General features: G+C 42.8%; 3 protein-coding genes across 4 annotated transcripts in view; 1 reads left to right on the forward strand and 2 right to left on the reverse strand.

Moving 5' to 3' along the window:
• The window catches only part of LOC6526858 (neural cell adhesion molecule 2), a 60,699-nt gene extending 60,278 nt beyond the window's left edge, over window positions 1-421 (reverse strand). Inside the window, exon 1 of the mRNA XM_002087922.3 lies at window positions 8-421. Within this exon, the coding sequence (XP_002087958.1) occupies window positions 8-50 (43 nt within the window). The 5' untranslated portion in view covers window positions 51-421. The remainder of the gene's footprint in view (window positions 1-7) is intronic.
• Window positions 422-999: 578 nt separating this feature from the next.
• LOC6526860 (U2 small nuclear ribonucleoprotein auxiliary factor 35 kDa subunit-related protein 2) lies at window positions 1,000-3,130 on the forward strand. 2 transcript variants are annotated; one of them, XM_015197995.3, is made up of 6 exons: window positions 1,000-1,081; window positions 1,140-1,958; window positions 2,247-2,350; window positions 2,472-2,628; window positions 2,689-2,925; window positions 2,962-3,130. In XM_015197995.3, the coding sequence occupies exons 1-6, from the start codon at window positions 1,068-1,070 to the stop codon at window positions 3,113-3,115; spliced, it is 1,485 nt and encodes a 494-aa protein (XP_015053481.1). In that variant the 5' UTR covers window positions 1,000-1,067; the 3' UTR covers window positions 3,116-3,130. The 2 variants fall into 2 exon arrangements, with proteins under 2 accessions (XP_015053481.1, XP_002087960.2); XM_002087924.4 differs by having other exon boundaries at window positions 2,689-3,130.
• LOC6526861 lies at window positions 3,131-8,538 on the reverse strand. The gene is made up of 3 exons (XM_015197757.3): window positions 8,414-8,538; window positions 6,265-6,397; window positions 3,131-4,164 (listed from the first exon to the last, which is right to left on the reverse strand). The coding sequence occupies exons 2-3, from the start codon at window positions 6,395-6,397 to the stop codon at window positions 3,602-3,604; spliced, it is 696 nt and encodes a 231-aa protein (XP_015053243.1). The 5' UTR covers window positions 8,414-8,538; the 3' UTR covers window positions 3,131-3,601.
• Window positions 8,539-17,735: the final 9,197 nt, after the last annotated feature.

A 17,735-nucleotide genomic window follows, 5' to 3' on the forward strand; every position in this document is an offset into this window, starting at 1 on the left:
CACTCACCTGTTAGGGCTGCCAAATTCAGAATAAATCCAATTAGCCGCATTGCGATTATGAATCTCAGTTGTTACTACACCACAAGTGAGTGTGTGTGTGTGTGTGTTTGCTGAAGTCCCTGCCAGCTGATTACGCGTTCAAAGTGCCAGTGGCGCGAATTATTTCATTTATCTAATATCAAATCGTGCCGCGGGAATTCACTTCAATTGTTTTGACTTAGTTCTGCACGCTCAGATGTTTTATTCTCTTTTTTTTTTTTGCTGAGCCAAGCTCGGCGATCCGGCGCTGCTGGAGCCGGAGTCCAAATTCCGGACTTCGGATTTCGGAACCGAGCGGAAAGGAGAGAAAGCCGGGAGAAAGGCTTTCTCTGGCGACACGAAGTGTTGGTGAACGTGAACCGACGCGCACGAATTTTACTTTATCACTGAATTTGATTTTTTTTCGCGTCTTCGGCAATCGCCGGACACAATGTTGCTGGCAACATGGCCGAAAAGGGGCATTTTCGAGATCGAAAACTGCTGCTTCGAATGAAGGGGAAAGTGCGAAAAAGCTCCGATTGTTGCAAAGCGTGTGCTGTAGCAAGCAGAAATTAAATGACTATGCTAAAATCAAAGCTTTTTAACACGGCTATAAATCTCCTATAATATAATTTAAAGCAAAGTTCAACTGAGCCTTATAGCTATGTGCTGCAAAGCAATTTATTGTACATTTTATAGAAAAATTTAAACTTGGTGTTATATTATTCTGTTATCATTCTGTATCAATTGAAAATTGCTATGGCTGTTAAAATTCTAAAAACTAAGTTTCTTGTTAACTTATGTATTTTACAATATGCAAAACGTAATTTACACGTCATTTGCAGGTATAAAACAGCTTTAAAGAACCATAGAAAGTGTAATTTTTTAATAAAAAATAATTATAAGTTTCAAAACTGTTAGATTTTTGCTCTACAGTAGTTTTTTTTAGTATTTTTTATTAGCCATGTCCGTGTTACGGTATTAATCAGCTGTGTGCTCACAAATGCGTTTCAGCTGCTCACCGAAATTCAATGTTTTGATTTTGCAAAATGCCGGGAAAAAGGTAACAAACTATAATTTATTTCAATACAATGTGAAACTAATGTTATTCATTGACACAGGACACGAAGGAAGTTGACCAAGAAGCAGCAGAGGAAGCGGCGTCGCCAAAAACACGCCAAAGAACGTGACAAACTGGAGGAAGAGGCGGAAAAGCAGAGACTTTTGCAGCCGGAGTACCAGAAATGGTTGCAATCCCAGGAGGAAATGCAGGAGTTCCAGCGGCTGGCCGAGGAACGGGAGCGCCAGGTGGCGGAGGAGTCCTGGCTGCGACGCGAAGCCACAGCGCAGCAGCAGTTCCGCATGGACGAGGCCAAGAAGCGTCGGGAGCAGGAGGAAGTGGAGCGTTTGCAACGGGAGCAGGCGAAGGAGCGAGCGGAACGGGAGGAGATCCAGAGAAGGCAGCGCGAGGAGGAGACACGAAAAGCGGCCAAGGCTGCTGCCGAATTCGATGCCATGATGGAGAGCATGGATGTGTACCTGAACAACCCGCATGTGGAGCAGCCACCCAGTCACCTGCTGCGCGTGATGGAGACGCATCCGGAGGAACGAGCCTGCGAGTTCTTCAGCCGCACAAACTGTTGCCGCTACGGTCACGCCTGCACCTTCAACCACCGCCGTCCCATGCTCGCGAGGATTCTGCTCATCCGGCACTTCTTCAACCATTCCATGCTGCAGGAGCGACGGGCGCACAAGGAGTACGCTGCGGCAGAGGAGCATCTGGAACTGACCGAACAGGATCTGCGCCACGACTACGATGAGTTTTTCAGGGATGCCGTCGAGGAACTGGAGAAGTTCGGCACCATCGTCAACTTCCGCACCGTGCGCAATACGCTGGAACACCTCAGGGGTCACGTCTTCGTGGAGTACACCAGCGAACGGTTTGTCTGAGAGTATTAGTTTTTATTATTATTGAATTAATTTCACATTGTTCATATGCAAGCAATTGGGATATGCAAATGAAGCCCATTTCCCAGCATTTTCATGTAAAAGTAATTCCATATAAATCACAATTTTAATTTATACCTGTTCTCTCAACAATTTATAAATATTACATTGTCTCTGAGATCACATAAATCTATGTTATATATATATATATTTTATCTAATTTGTAGTTACTACTTAAATAATGTCAAAAGAGTTGGTAAACAATGTTTATCTTATTTTAGGTCCGCTCTTCGCGCCTTTACCAATCTGCAAGGTCGCTACTACGCCTCCAAGCGACTGAACGTGGAGTTCTCCAATCTGAGGACCTGGCGCGGCGCAGTCTGCGGTACGTGAACTGCATGCCAAGATGAAGCCGTATCCTTTGACAAAACAAAACTCATTTATTTTAAGCACATGCATATATTCTAATACCATTTTCTTTTAACACAATCTGTGGCTTCTTAAAGGTTTGTCCTTAACACGTAAATGTCCCAAAGGTAACGGCTGCGGATATCTGCACCTGTTTGGCAATCCAAACAACCAGTTCAACACGGAACTGGAGTACACCACCGGTCCACGCAGCGAGCGACGCTCTAGCCAAACTCCAACGGCCAAGACTCCCAGGTGAACTATAATAAAATATAAGTTTATATTTCGGTAAACAAATTTATTCAACTTTTTCAGTTGGGATGAGCACAAGGAGCGGGGCAGGAACTGGCGCTGGTCGGAAAGCCCTGAGGTGGAGTTGGAAAATTCCAAGGACTTGGGCAACAGATCTGGTCAGGATCTCAAACACACCCATCAGCGGTCTCATCAGTCCAGGTCAAGAAGTGCCAGGGGTTCAGTGCGCTCTAAAAGAGAACACAGCTCCTCGGGATCAGTACAAGACGATCGCAGCTCAAAGAGATATCATCAGCACAGGAGCAACTCCACCACACCCAATCATCATCAGCAAAGGAGCAACTCCACCACACCCAATCATCATCAGCAAAGGAGCAACTCCACCACACCTAATCATCATCAGCAAAGGAGCAACTCCACCACACCCAATCATCATCAGCACAGGAGCAACTCCACAACACCCAATCATCATCACAGCCATCGCGAATAAAAACGAAAGTATTAATTCAAGTTTTTTATGGGATCTTTACAAAATTTTATTCAATCTCTTTGTGGACAAAACATGAGTGTCTCAAACAAAATACTAAAGAGATTCCGAATTTCTTGCCTGAATGATAGACAGAGGGTCAGAGCGAAACACTTTGCAATTTAGGATTGCTTATAAATATTTAAGGTGCGATCTAAAAACGACTCAATTGATTACAACGGAATGGAATTCTACGCGTAAAATTGGCAGTTTCGAAGTGTGAAAGAAGGAGTAAGTGTGTGCTAAGGTGTGATGACAGTATCGTGTAAAAGTTGTGGTGGTGGTGGGGTGGTAGGATCGGAAATTGTAAATTCTAAAGTCTATTTGTCTTGCTTTCTTCCGTTTTCGTCGTACACATACAAACAAAAATTATACAAAAACTCGTTTAAGGAATATTATAATAAGTAGCTTTAAAATTAGGCAAACAGCGAACGCCCAGCGTTATCCGCTCTATAGACGGATACCGGGATTCGTGGCCGCCACATAGCGCAGCAGCTCCTCGTTGTCCTCGCAGATGACGGGCTTCTCGTGGTAGCAGGCAACGTCGTGCCAGGCGATGCCATCGTTGTACACGTTGTTCAGCACGGACAGGCACTGCTCCTTGGTCTGGTTGATGTCGTACTCGGCGTTGTCCGGCTGCGGGCGCTTCTTGTGTCCAGTCTGCGACCAGGGATTGTAGCCCCAGCCCTGTGGGATGCGGTTGGTGGCCTGGATCTTCTCGCGAGTTGCGGACCAGAACCATCCGTAGACGGTCTTGGGCTCCAGATCCGGACGGTTCTCGCAGCCAGCAAAGTCACAGATACGTCCGGCCGTCCAGATGTACGGCACATCGTTCTGCTGGATGACGCGGAAGATGAGGTTGTTCTTCTCCTGGGTCTCCAAAGCGACCAGGTCCATGCAGTACTCGCGGCACAGATTGCGGCCATCCAGCCAGTCGACCTTCTTGTTGGCCAGGGCGGGCACGTGGGTGGTTAGGAACATGTTTTTGCCGCGGTAGGAGAACTCCTTGGGACCTGCGGGTCAGAGAGCAAAGAGAAAGTCGCTGGTTAGCGGGAAGTGTTTTCGCGTTTGCACTGGCAAAATCGTGGTGGTATGAAAGGGCTATGGTTTCTGTGCTTCCAGATTTTAAATACTTCATACTTTATAAAGACTTACATGGCATTGCAAAATATATAACTAATAATATAGCTTTTTATAGGAATTGATTTTTCAAACTTGCTCAAATGATGCCCGAACTACTGCACTACATTTCTTCCCGTGCGGGTGTGGCATGTGGCAACCGGTTTTCCGCGCCGCCGCCGCCTCATCTTCCTCATCAACTGGAGTTGGGGGCTCAGTGCAATGTCTCGGAGCCTGCCCCATCATGGGCAAACGAAACCGAAAGCGAGTAGCGCCGAAAATAAAGAGATGTACAAGATGTATCTGCCACTGGATGTGCATAGCTGCCCCGGGCCTTACACAACTTCCCCTCTGGTGGCTGGCGTGTTACGCAATCCGCGCAATTTATGCAGCATGCTTCTTTTTGCGCCTGCCGCCGCTTTCCTTTTGTCTTCGATGTCAAAAGGTTTTCAGCTCCGCTGTGTATTTACTTTTTTTTTTGGTATATTTTCCGTTTGTCCATAGAGGATGGAAACAATGGGCACCGCCACCCCTGACAACTTCATCCTCGAACTTGTTTCGCCTGAGCGAGCTGCCAACTACCAACTACCAACTAGCAGCTACCATTTGATTAGCTGCCTCTTTGGAAGTCGTCTTCGCAATGTGCGATATGTCCGCCCCTCGGACGCGCCCCGAAAAAAGCGGACAAAAATACCCGCCTGTTGCCACAGTTGGCACGCGTCATTAGCCGCGCTTTAAGCCACTTTTGCAACTGCCCCCCTGCCACGCCCCTCCCCCGCCCGCCGCCTACCCGGCACGGCCAATACTTGGCGTCAAATCAGCTTAAGTCCAACACATAATGGCCTTATATGCCATTGTTTGCACATTATTATTTATTTTGCCGCCGCTTCGGCTGCCACTCGCCATTTCCTCACATTTCTGGCCCTTTTGTGCGCGGGTCAAGGCGATAATGTGGCTATGGCTAAAACTCATCTTGACTGTATATTTTCCTAGTCCCAAACTTGCGTAATAGTCCCGCTGGCGATGCAGTATTTTTCGATTGGCATCTTTCAACAGTGACTTAGAAAAACCAAAACGTTTTCGAATCTTAATTATCGGACGAATGAATGCACGCCTGAGAGAGTTGTCTACAAAAGGTAATTAAGTGGAATTGTTAATCAGGTGATTTAGCTATTGGAAGGCAGACCTAAAAACCTGCGCTTGTATAACTGGAATTTTCTAAGAGATGAAAGATCTAAATCGCTGCCAACGGCACTGGCTTCAAAAAACTGGATATGCAACTTCGTTGACGCCCCAAAATTAAGTTGCATGTTTAACGGCTTTGGCTTAGTCTCCAAGTGTGTTTCTCTGTGTATGTGTTAGCCGTAAGTTGGTGTGGCATGGTGTGAGTTAGGGTTTGTCTAATTAGCAATAACTGCAAAGTGTTCATTAGTGTACCGGATATGCAGCGATGATGCTATTGTTCAGGCGTCCCAACCGTTTTAGCCCGATCTCTCTAAGCCCTGATGCAATGCATCATCGTAATCTCAGGCGATGACTGGCAGCGACAATCATCCGTAGAATAAATGAGGAAAACCCACTTCAACTGGACTACTTGCTTGTTAACCCCCATTGGATGTGAGTAATTGTGCGCTTAAAAGTGCAGAGGAAATCAATTAATGTTAGAAGTGGTAAACCAATTTACACACCTAAAGTAAATACTTTAAGCTACAAATTTTCTGCCTATGAAATGGAAATTGTTTACGAAAAAGGCGGGCAAAGAAAGTGAGTTTATAAGCCAACATAAAGCTGGCTCACACGTCGACGACCTTCAGCAGAAACCCACACCCACAGCAACACACGTCGCATTGCCAAACAATTTCAAGTGCAAACTTGGCAATCAAAGCCGCTTAATATTCTCGCCGCGTTCGTCACTTTTACTTTTCGCCATTGTGGGAATGGTTTGGCGATATGTATGTGGTGTCTGGTCTATGATGATGATGGGTTATACTTACGGCTAGCGCACTTGGCGGGCACGGGCAGTGAGAGGAAGCGACCCGGCTTGGTCGCTGTGGTTGTGGTGGTTCTGGCCGCATGGCTGCAGGCCATCACCACGCAGAAAGTCGCTATTGCCAGGGTGACTTTCATCTGTAAGCAATACAAAAAACAAAGAAGAGAAGCGGTTAAATATGAGCCAAAATATTGGTAAGACAAAATGCCAGGCAATCTGCGATTTGGCAAGTAACTGGTACTGGTACACACGGCTACAGTTATAGATATGCAAATTGTTAACACGTTGTCATTAACATAAATTTGTACACGATTATCGAGCGATAACGACGGCGCGCCCTTTTGTTCGCCACCTCTGCCCATGCCCATATTGCGTATACGCAATTTCGTATAAATTTCCAGCTGGTCGATCCAATGCGATCCGATCCGATGCGATCCGATCCGAAGATGTAAGCTGCTGGTCGAGATCGCTCTTTTTATGTCAAGGATGCGCAACCGGTTGCCCCCGGCGGCCACTGACACAGTGCCACAGTGACTACCAAACGCCATCGACCGCCGACTGCCGACTGCCGACCAGCGACCATCGACCATCGACGATCGACGACACTTGAGACTTTATTATTTTCATTTTCATTTTTATTGTGGCGCAGCGGCAACGTGATCAGCATCAGCATCAACATCAATATCGGCGTCAGCACATCACATTATTCATAAATAAAAATGTATTTAGCATCTGCAACGGCGGCAAGCATGCTGATTACACAAGCAGCAGTGGGGCTGACCTTAACTGGTTTTATTGACTTTTTATATTTTATTTTCTATTTTTTGCTTTTGTTTTTATATATATATTTTTTTCCCCTTTTTTTTTGAGACGCTGCGTGTCTTCGGCTAGAACCTTCCACGTTGGCCAGCATTTCAAGTGGAATTAAAGCCCGTTTTCGAGTCGTTTCTTCCTCCTTATGCAAATGCAATTCGCAACGGATCGATTTGACTGGGGCTCAATGTCCGCGCAGCTGGAAATTGTTGCATATTAATTGGATTTGATCTGGGCGGCGATTGCGTGTGTCTGTGTGGCTTAACGCCAGTGTTTATTTGATCGCCTGCTGTCCGCTGATTTGGCAACTATAAATCATTAACGACTTAGCGCTTATCAGCGGTCAGCGCCTAATTTGGTAACAATACATAATGAAAATTGGATTTCGTATTGATTTCATTTTCGACAGCGACATTTCCAAAGTGAAGAGTTGGCTGTCATTGGGAAATATGTATGTATGTTTGTGTGGCTGGCTACTTTTTGGTGTTATTTTTTTTTTTGTATTATTTGTTTGTTCATTTGTTGCGTTTTGTAACTTGTCCATCAGCGCTTTGTCCATTTCTTGTTTCCAGCATGTTAATCAATCAGCCGCCGAGCTGATGAGGCATTTAATTATACTCCTACAGAGAGCTCAGTGCCCTTTAATGCCAGTGGGCAAATTACATGGCAAGTGGGCTTTGTGCATTATCGAGTGTTTCTCTTTTCGGGTTTTTCTTCGTGGGGTTATGGGTGATGGAAATTTGATGTGCACCATTACGCAAACTTTATGTTCGGTGGAAATATCTTTAACTCATAATTATGCCTTTAATTTACAACTTAAATTCTTGGTATCTCATGTAAATTTGTGGTACAAAAGTCTAGGGCAACGAACTTTTTTCAAGCTGGCAAACAAAAGACTTGGCCAGCAAACTTTTTTCAATAGAGGCTATCAAACGAATGACTTAGACAGCAAACCTTTCTAAGTTCTCAAGCGAAAGACTTAGGAAGCGAACTTTTTCAGTCAGCGGTCTCAAACGAAAGACTTGGGCAACGAACTCGTTTCCCAAAGAGCCTCCACTAGCTTTAATTCTCATTCAGGTCTTGCAAGTTCTGAGCGGTGTTTTTTTTTTATATATGTATATTTCAGTTGGATTTCTGATGTTTCAGGTTTGCATATCCTTGAACAGCTCACTGCACTCAATTTTTGTATAAATTATTGTTGTATTTATATCATTTTGAACACAATATGACTTGGCACTTTGGTTAGTCCTTCGATTGTCCGCACACACACATATCGTATATGGCATAACATATTAATACAGCACACTTTATATCCTTGGACGCGTAGCGCTGCTGCTTACCTTTGCTTGCTATTTTGGAATAACACTGCACAGCACGTTTTCTATACTGTAGTCGCCGAATTGCCCAAGCAGACAACCAGACGAGACCAGACGCAAACGAAAACAAAAGTCAATTGGCAGCAGCAAACTGTTTTATAGTCGAAGCCGCGCCAGCTGCCCACCAACAACATCTCGTGCAGCTTTGAAAAGCTGCGACTGCGACGCCAACGCCAACGGCGACGCTGACCGCAACTTCTGCTGCAGCGAAGCTTTGGCAGCAGCAAAAGGCAGCCATATAGACATATAGCCATATAGCCATATAGCAGTATAGCAGTATAGCACTATAGCCATATAACAGCAAAAACCAAAAACAACGAGATGAGCTGCTCAGAACATCTTTAGACAACGACAACTTTTGTCTATAAATATGCATGTTCATTTTTGTTGTTTTCAGCCTTTTTTTTCCACTCGTCTTATTTATTTAGTTTTTATTTAAAGCATCTTCTCGATCTATTGTTCGTTCTAAAACTGTAGTTTGATAATTTTTATAGCCGCAGATCCATTAAGTAGCTGTTATTCGAGTGCCAGGCACTAGAAACTTGAGCTCAACTCGGATAAAAATTTGTTGTTTGTGTGTTTTTCGGTTTTGTTTCGAAATGTATTTATGCAAACACTCTTGGAATCGCCGCGCTGGCATCCATCTCCCTGGCCAGCTTCATATATCAACTTTTGATGGAGTGTTTGTCTTCTTTTTTAGGCCTTGATCTTGAAAAGCCTTTCGAAATGCCATTTAAGATCGCTGATGATTTGGCTTCCGCGCTCGGCCCCACGCACGCGTCCAAAAAAGATGAAATACAAAAGCGGTTCGATGGGTTTCTTTGGGCATTTACACACTCGGTTTCTGTTTCTGTTTCGATTTCTGTGCTTTAATTGCCATGTGAATGAACTGGCGGGGAAAGGATCGTCTGCTGGCCATCAGCACACTCCTCCATCCCCCCAACAAAAAATTGATTGGGAGTGCTTGGCGGTGCCAGCCGGATCTGAGATGGTTCTTAAAAAGCTTTATGTTTGCTTTTTATTTTCGCTCATAAATATGCAAATTGATCGCTTGATTATGTAATTTATTTAGTGTGATTTTGCGAGTGAATCCCCCCGCACCGCACCGCCCCACCTTGCCTTGCTACTCAAAATACAAAATCAAATGTGTTGCAATGCGTCAGTGAGCATTTGAAGTTGGGGGGCAGGTTCAAGTCGCTAATCCTGTTTAATTGCCATCATCAACTTGACATTTTGACTGGATTTGAACCCGTGACTCTTGAATAGCGCCAATGTTCACCTGCCCGCTCTTTTGACTCTTTCTCAGTTTTACTTTATCTTATTTTTTTTTATTTATTTTTTTTTTGTTTGTCACATTTCTGTTGGCTGCTAATTGACCATGAAGATGCGTTTGTTTGGGTGGCACTTTTTTGTTTGTCATTTAGAGCTGTCTTTAATAGCGAACTAATTTTGAAAGCGGATTCGAATGCGCCGAAGCTCACTAAAGGCGTGGCCGAGCTCCAATTCCCGCCTCTGTTTGGCCACATGGGTCTTCCCCCCTGCAACCCCATCTCTTGCATATTTTAATTAGCCTTATTAATAGAGCCGCAGTCACTTGCCTTGGGCGCCATGTGCCAAAGGTTTGAACTCGAAGAGCCGTGAATTGTGTTGGCCCAACACATTAACACCAGCATCAAATTAATTACACATTTAGCTGGCGAGTGCTAAGTTCATATTGCAAAAAAGGAAAAACAGAAAATGTAAAAAGTACCCAACCGATTGGGAAACTTTAAGTTGCTGATCTGCCACGAAGGTTGCCAGCGGAGATCAAGGATGTGCTGACTAAGGAAGTGCAGAGGGCATTTCCACGAAACACTCTCGTCGAGATCAAAATTGCCTCTATAACAGGTACAACGTTGAGTCACACGGACTCGGACTTGAGATGCTGTTTAATTAGTTTTATGACTGACCAAAACAGCGATGTCTCCAAAGAAATAATTAGTGTCATTTAAGTCATGTGGCTTTTGGTCCATAAATATAATGCATGGTAGTGGCAGTTATGTGTTAGAGATGCTATCGTCTCAAATTTATTGTTTATTTGTTTAGGTATTAAACAGTATAAAAACTAGTTGTAGTACTTAAAATAAATAATTGTCCATTTCCGATTAGCATTAAAAATGCGTTTCCCACCTCAAGTTATTTATTTGTAGATATACCAGGATGAGAAACCATAAACACCTTTTTGTTCGATATTTCGTAGGCAATTCTTTGATGCTCTCGCCGCTTCTAGGTACTTGCAACATCCGCAGTTGATGTTTTTTGCAATTTTTCCCACATGCCGCATCCGCTGTGTCGATGATCTTGTTTCCTTTCCACTTGTTGCACATTTTCGCCCTTGAATCTTGTTTTGAATTCGGGTTTTTTGCCTGAATTGCCTGCACTTCCTGCGACTGACCTTGTAGGGTTCAAAAACCGCATCGGCATCGTCAGCCATAAGAATTTTTTCTGCGTAAATGATCCTAGTCATGGCTGCAAAACTCAAACGATGATCGCTAATAACGCATATTACTAATACGCCGCGTGAGCCCTTCGATCAGATTGACAGTTTTATGCGACGTACGACCTTCGGTGGGTGAGCTGAAACATAAAACCATTTGCAACTACAATAGGCATTCGAGTGGCTATCGCTGGTGCGCAGATGTTGCCAGCTATCTGGATTTCCATAATCTATAGCAAAACATCAAAAGATGTTCGGCCAAATCGAAATAAGAAATACACAAAAAGCCAGAGACTGCAAACAAGATCGGATTGCTTTTGAGCACGGAAGCACCCGTCGACAGTTCGAGCAAATCTCAATCTAAATCTGAAGCAGATTCAGCGCACCTTCCGCTTCAAAAAAAGAGATAAATAATAAAACATTAGAAAAAGGAAAACAAAATATACAATCAAGATGCAAATTGTTGGCGCAACAATGGCACAGCCAACTGAAATAGCGAACAAAAATAATCAATCTACTTAAACAAACAGCCACAAAGAATGGCCAGCTTGTGACCTTAGTTTGAATTTTGGGCTTTGATTGGATGGAAGGCTTTAAAATTGAACTTTGGCTTGTTTAAAATTTTCCTGCGGTTTGTTTGATTGGCCATATAGAATTTCTATCATTAACATTGGGGCAGCGAGCAACGCGTCTGGGGAATGCGTGAAGGTTGCCGGGCGTAATTGCAACTTGTTTTTACGGCCAAGAAGCTTGGCCGCGGCAAATCGAACAAAAATCATCAAAAAACAACAAAAAAAAAAGACAAAAAGATTAAAAAAACGAATACTTTTTAAATGGTTTTGCCCGGTCGGCAGATGAGAAATGTTGCCAAATTTGACCCCAAGAGGCCGACGCTTGTTCATTTACACATTAGTTGAGATTTAAATGATGCTGAGTTTGCGTTGGCCGTTTTGGCCAAGTGTGTGGGGCTTTTGTCGCACCACACGAAAAGTGATTGGCAACAAATTAATCAAGACCTTGCCGGCTCTCGATCCAACTTCAAACTTCAGCAGCAGCAGCATCAGCATCACCATTTCCAGCAGTCATGAAATGAAACCTTTTATTCAGGCTCTAAGTGTGAAACTAAGAAGAAGAACCCATAGAGCTATGTATATGCCCCATACCCAAAAGTATGGATTACGCAATGAGCGAATCATAAACAAAAACAACAAAAAAATATCAAAATGATTGATGTCTGCAATTTAGCGCATCTGTGTAAAATGTGAAGACGAAAAACGGGCTGTTCGTTGTGACACAAAAGAATTAAGTGCCCGGGCGCATTTTAAATTCGTCACGGAAAACGTGACAAAAATTTTCCATATGCGAAAAAAAAAATTTAGGAACACCGGCAAACAAACGAAACGAAACGAAGAGATGATTGCGAAAATGCACAGAGCACAGTGCAGCAAACTTTGACACACATTTCGCACACAGGCCGTCAAGAATCTTCGTATGAATGGGTCTCCGGCCACTGCCCCGCCCCCAAAAGCCCTCCCGCCCACATATATCTAGTTATATTAAATACTGCTGCTGCTGCTGCTGTTGTTGCTGCTGCTGCTGCCGCCAAAGACAATGCAACATAAACAACAACCAGCGGGCTAATTGCACAAGAGGCAGACAGACTCTTGCATTGGTTCGTTTAGAATCGCCATTTGTCTAATCAGCGCCATAAATCTGACAAATTATATAAACGCTAAAAAGAGGGTGTGTGCGGAATTGTGCACCGTAGTCCCAACTCACAACTCACAAGTCACAAGTCAGCCCAGACAGTCAGGGGCAGATGCGGATGTCTGATTCCATAGAATTTCCATTTCCACCCCTTTATCCCAGCCCATTCCATCCGATCATCCATCGCAGCCCATCGGCTGAATATGCAATGGCAACAGCTCAGCTTTGCATAATTTGTGTGTGTGTTTTACATTCGGTTTTTCATATTTTTTCTTGCTGTATTTTTTACATCATCATCCACCTAGCCATCCACCTATGCGATTCAAACACACTCGGAAAAGTAGTAGTCTTAAAGAGAAGCGGTTTGAAAAATACTAAAAATTCTCTCTGTTTACATGTCTGTTTATTCATATAAACCCTATGCACTTCCACAAGTATTTTTAAATAGAGAAAAAATAGATCCTACCATTTAGGGTCGCGATTTTTGCGAGTGCATCCATCGTCGTGGAGGAAGTTGCATATTTATAAGGCAAAAGTTAATTTTTGTTTGCCAGCCGGGGTGTCATGCTTATGAAATCAATTGAACATATGTTCCAAGCGGCCAGCGCATGCTGAAGTCATAAATCAGAAGCGCTTAGTCAGACAGTTTTCCGCAGGTTGGCCGCTGAAACAGATGAGAACCGCCGAAACAAAAGACTTAGGCAACGAACGCGAACTTTTCACTACAACATTTAAATTGGATTATTTTGCTGCGCCATTGTGAACCTTTGTGTTTCGTTGTTCGTATGATATATTCTTTTGCGGACTGCTTAACTGGTTAAGCTATCAAATGTCTTGATTGTTGAATTCGATTCATCAACTTAATGTTTCCATTGTTGCAGAGCTTAAGCCATTTATTAACGCCCTAAAGCGATTGCATCTTAATTTAATGAGCTTAAATACTGTTTGTTTGTAATTCCGTTCAAATACTGATTTACCTACTTCCAATATGAACTCCACCAAAAACATGTCTTACCAAAAATCTATAATGAAACGTGATGACCCTTCTTTTCTTGCTTGTAGCTGCAACTTGTATTGCTGCAACGCACTTGTTGCACATAAAATCCACTTCACCCCACCTAACCCCATCATGAGGCAAAAAAAAGGCAGCAAATTGCGTTGTGTAAAGTTCATGGGTCGCCGGCTATTTTCTTGATGATGTTTCTGATGAGCTGCTGCTACTTTTGGGGGGGCTGCAGTTCGCTCGACAGTTTCAGGGTTGGCTGGTTATTTTCTGTTTTTTTTTTTTTAGCTTTTTGATTGGTGGTTGGCTGTTTCTTTAGTCATCAGCACACAAGCCACAACTGCGTTGGGGGCGACCTCATCTGTCAGCAGAATTAGAAGCCACATCGGCGGCGGGAACACAGCCGTTTGTCAGATCTTGTCACATGTCTGCCAACGCACTGCCCTCCACTTCGACCCCCCACACCCCCAACTCGCCCCTTGAAAAGATCGAGATGCGTGCCAAGTCAAGTTAAAATGTTATTACATTTTGAAAAATCCAAAACAAACACGCCACAAAAACAACGACCTGTCCAACTTGTTGTTAGTCTGCGGTCAAACAAGTGCACTTTAGAAATTGTTCATAAATCATAAACTCCGATGTGGTGAGCACCGAGAAACCGAGCCAGTTTGAATGTAAAACGTTGAAGAAGTGCTAAGTGCATTCCGCGAAGTCATTAACAATAATTTTATTGTTTACAATAATGTACGCCGATAATGTTAGGCGCACACAGAATTAACCACATTTGTCTGGCTTTTGATCTGCCCGATTTTGGCATCAGTTCAAGGCCAATAGCACACTTCTACAAATTGGCGCCCAATGTCACCAATAGTGTTCTTCAAGATTAAAGACATGTTTTAACTTTAAATAGTATAAATATCTATGTAAATGAAGATTAAGAAGTAGAATGTTTGAGTGAAACATCTTTCCAATCAAATAAGCATAAGGAAGTATTGACCAAAGTAGTTGTTATTATTCATTTTCAGGGCTACTTTATAGAAGTGCAAAAAATTTTTTTAAATTTATTTGACAAGGGAAAGGCTTCCAGTATTCTAGTTTTCAGTCGACCCCGAAGAACATCTTCGTTGGCTAAATAGACATGGATATTAATTAATCCACGGCGACTCGTGCCAAGCGACCACCGCATTGGGCACCAATCTCCGATCCAGCAAACTGCTCTCAACAGTTTAGCGGCTTCGGCAAAAAAATAAAAACCAAAAAAAAATTCAAAAAAAATAAATAACAACAATAACGAACAGCCCAGCCACAATCATGTGGATGTGGATGATGATACCAGTTTGCCTCAACCTTGAGCGGAGCGACAACAACATTTGCGTACCCAGTGCGAGGTACGAGATTCGAGTTACCAGTACCACGAAGATGAAGAGCACTTCTTGAGCGGCGCGGCGGCGACTTTGTTTTTGTCGCCCGGCGATAACGCGGATGCGAAAAAGTGAATGTATAGCCACTCGATGACGTTGCGGTAGCCTCATCTTGGTACGTGACAGAACCAAAAGGCGGCATGTGACTGGTTTCGCTGCGATCCCAAATATTTGTAGCCACAATATCACAATGTCCAGTAGTCGAGTCGCTGAAGAGGTGCTTGGTAATATACGGAAAAGGTATCAGTAGTGTCATAATACCCATGCAGTGATCATGACTCATCTCCTGCGGTTCATTGATGGCTAAGCGCAAAGAACATTCCTCTTATGTTGATTAATAGCACATCATTAGTCCCAAAAAACATATTCCACATTTCAATCAAAAAGTTTTAATTACCTAATCAATCATTCTGGGTTGCCAAAAGTTCCATCGATAAAAAACAACACGAAATACATTTATGTTGAATATTTTTAGCCATCACTCTGGTTCATTGCTCCTCTTGCCCATATTATAACTGACATTTTTCATTATCTAAGCGAACATTTATTTGTATCTGATTTTGATCATTTGTAAATCTTCAGAACTGGTTGGAAACACGAAACCAACTTCATGGGCTTATATTTCAAACACTTGACACAAGTGAATCAAACCCATCTCAGGCGATATTTCATTAATATTTATAATGGCGAAGGCGAGCTTTAATCTGCTTTAAATTAATATAATTCCACACTTTGATTTCACGTAGCATCGATAAAAAAATATATATATTTATCTATTTATTTACTGCTATTATAATAAATTAATATTTATTGAAAATACAAGCCATTATCTGTGCGTTAGTGTTAACGTAAATTATGCATTTGCATGTTTGTTGCAATTAAGTGATATTGATTTAGTTAACTTATCAGTTCATCTTGCATTTCTATAGAAATAATTATAAAATATAGCAGATAAAATATTGTATGTTTGGGCTTTCTGTATCAGCACAAGTGTCCCTGATTTTTCAAAATATTAGCTAATGAAATCATTTATCATCTGTGCTGCTTGACCTTAGCACATTCAATTTAAAAGGTTCGGTGCACGCTTCAGTTTTTCAGTATTTCCATTTAAGTTTATAAATTCCGAGATGAGTTAAATATTTGCAGTGGCTAATACGCGTGACCTCTTAAGCTGCTTGATTAAATATTAAACTTACTTGCGCGTAAAAACCGGAATATAAATAGATAGATGAATAGACTGTCATTCCTAATTTATTTATAAAAATGGGCGAAAAACCATAAACCGACGTCCTGAAATGTTGGATCATAAATTTCAGACGATAATTGATTAGCGAGTTCATACATTTTCGCTATGCTCGGGGGTTTCCTTTTGAGTTTGATAACCTGTCCCAATACCTGCGTCATAACCCATCATAAAATGTAGCGTGTATAATTAGATAAACTCTATTCTATGTATGGTATAGATTCTGAGAATAAACGTCATTCATGCGAATTATACAATCCGTATTTAGATTTAACCTGAAAGGTTAGGTTTAACAAGAAAAAGGTCAACAAAAACGTCATACAAATTTCTGACGCACATTCTACCGCAACATTTTATTTAAAACGAGAATAACAGAATATACATATATATTTTATCTTCAATTAAAGTTGATCACATATGTACATGTTTTTCTACTAATAATTCTACTCTTCTTAGCTTGATATGTTGCAACTGGTTATCATGTACCTATGTTGTATATTATAGTTTCACAATATTGATTATTCATTTCAATAATAAACTATTATATTTTTTTCTTAATTATAAAACTAAAAAGTAAATTAACCAATCACTTCAATATTAATAATATTTTTCTAAGTGAATTTAAGTTTTCACAGGCAAAAGCTTTAGCGGAGACACAAACCAGCGCTCGGCTATGCCCGCACTCTTGCCATCCTGCTCTCGCGCCTGATAAAAACGCCGGCTGCAGTACAGCCGTCCCGCTCGCACCCAACCAGAGCCAAAGAAAGCAGCCGCCGCAAAATTGCGAGAAATCAGGCAACTAATTTTTCTGCGCTCCTGTTAACGGACGCGCGATACAACAAATCGCACTACACAAAATGTAATTTGAAAAAAACTCACTTCAATGCCAGCCAACGAAAAGCGAGAACGCTTTGCTGCTGGCCGCATTTTTCTAACACCAGTCACAGGGCCCAAACCGAAATGCCCCACACATCCACCTGTTGATCGCCCTGCAGCAGCAGCAGCAAGTGGGCGGTGGCAAAGGGGGTGGAAAAAGCGGTCGGAAAAGGGGGCGGAATGGGGTGTAATCAGGCGACTGGCAAAGGGAAAGGGTTCGGAGTCAATCGAATGAGAGGCCGCCGCCAATTACAATTGTGATTGCCAATAGGCCCGGGACCTATCATCATCGAATGCTATGGCCAAACAATGGCCAATGCCACATGATGCACGAACTCCACCCACATAATTGCTGAAGAACGAGGAGCGGCATTTAAAGGTGTGCTGCTCCTGAAAGCGAAACCTGTTCTCTTCTGCCTTAGAATGCGATGAGATTCTTCGCCTTATCGAATGGGGCATCATCATCAGATCGTTTTGCAACTCCCTTCTCCTTCTCCTGCCCCTGCAACTGCCACCGCCGCTGCCCCTGCTCCTGCCCCTGCCCCTGCCCCACCTCCGAT

The sequence above is a fragment of the Drosophila yakuba genome, chromosome 2L (assembly GCF_016746365.2).
Source record: "Drosophila yakuba strain Tai18E2 chromosome 2L, Prin_Dyak_Tai18E2_2.1, whole genome shotgun sequence".
NCBI lineage: Eukaryota > Metazoa > Arthropoda > Insecta > Diptera > Drosophilidae > Drosophila > Drosophila yakuba.

What these genes read in the sequence shown, in the direction of transcription:
- LOC6526860 (XM_002087924.4), top strand. An exon ending in GTGGAGTACACCAGCGAACG is followed by an intron (nt 1,959 to 2,246) that starts GTTTGTCTGAGA and finishes ATCTTATTTTAG; the next exon opens with GTCCGCTCTTCGCGCCTTTA. An exon ending in CTGGCGCGGCGCAGTCTGCG is followed by an intron (nt 2,351 to 2,471) that starts GTACGTGAACTG and finishes GGCTTCTTAAAG; the next exon opens with GTTTGTCCTTAACACGTAAA.
- LOC6526861 (XM_015197757.3), bottom strand. Translation starts at nt 6,397, where the DNA reads ATGAAAGTCACCCTGGCAATAGCGACTTTCTGCGTGGTGATGGCCTGC. An exon ending in GCCCGCCAAGTGCGCTAGCC is followed by an intron (nt 4,165 to 6,264) that starts GTAAGTATAACC and finishes TCTGACCCGCAG; the next exon opens with GTCCCAAGGAGTTCTCCTAC.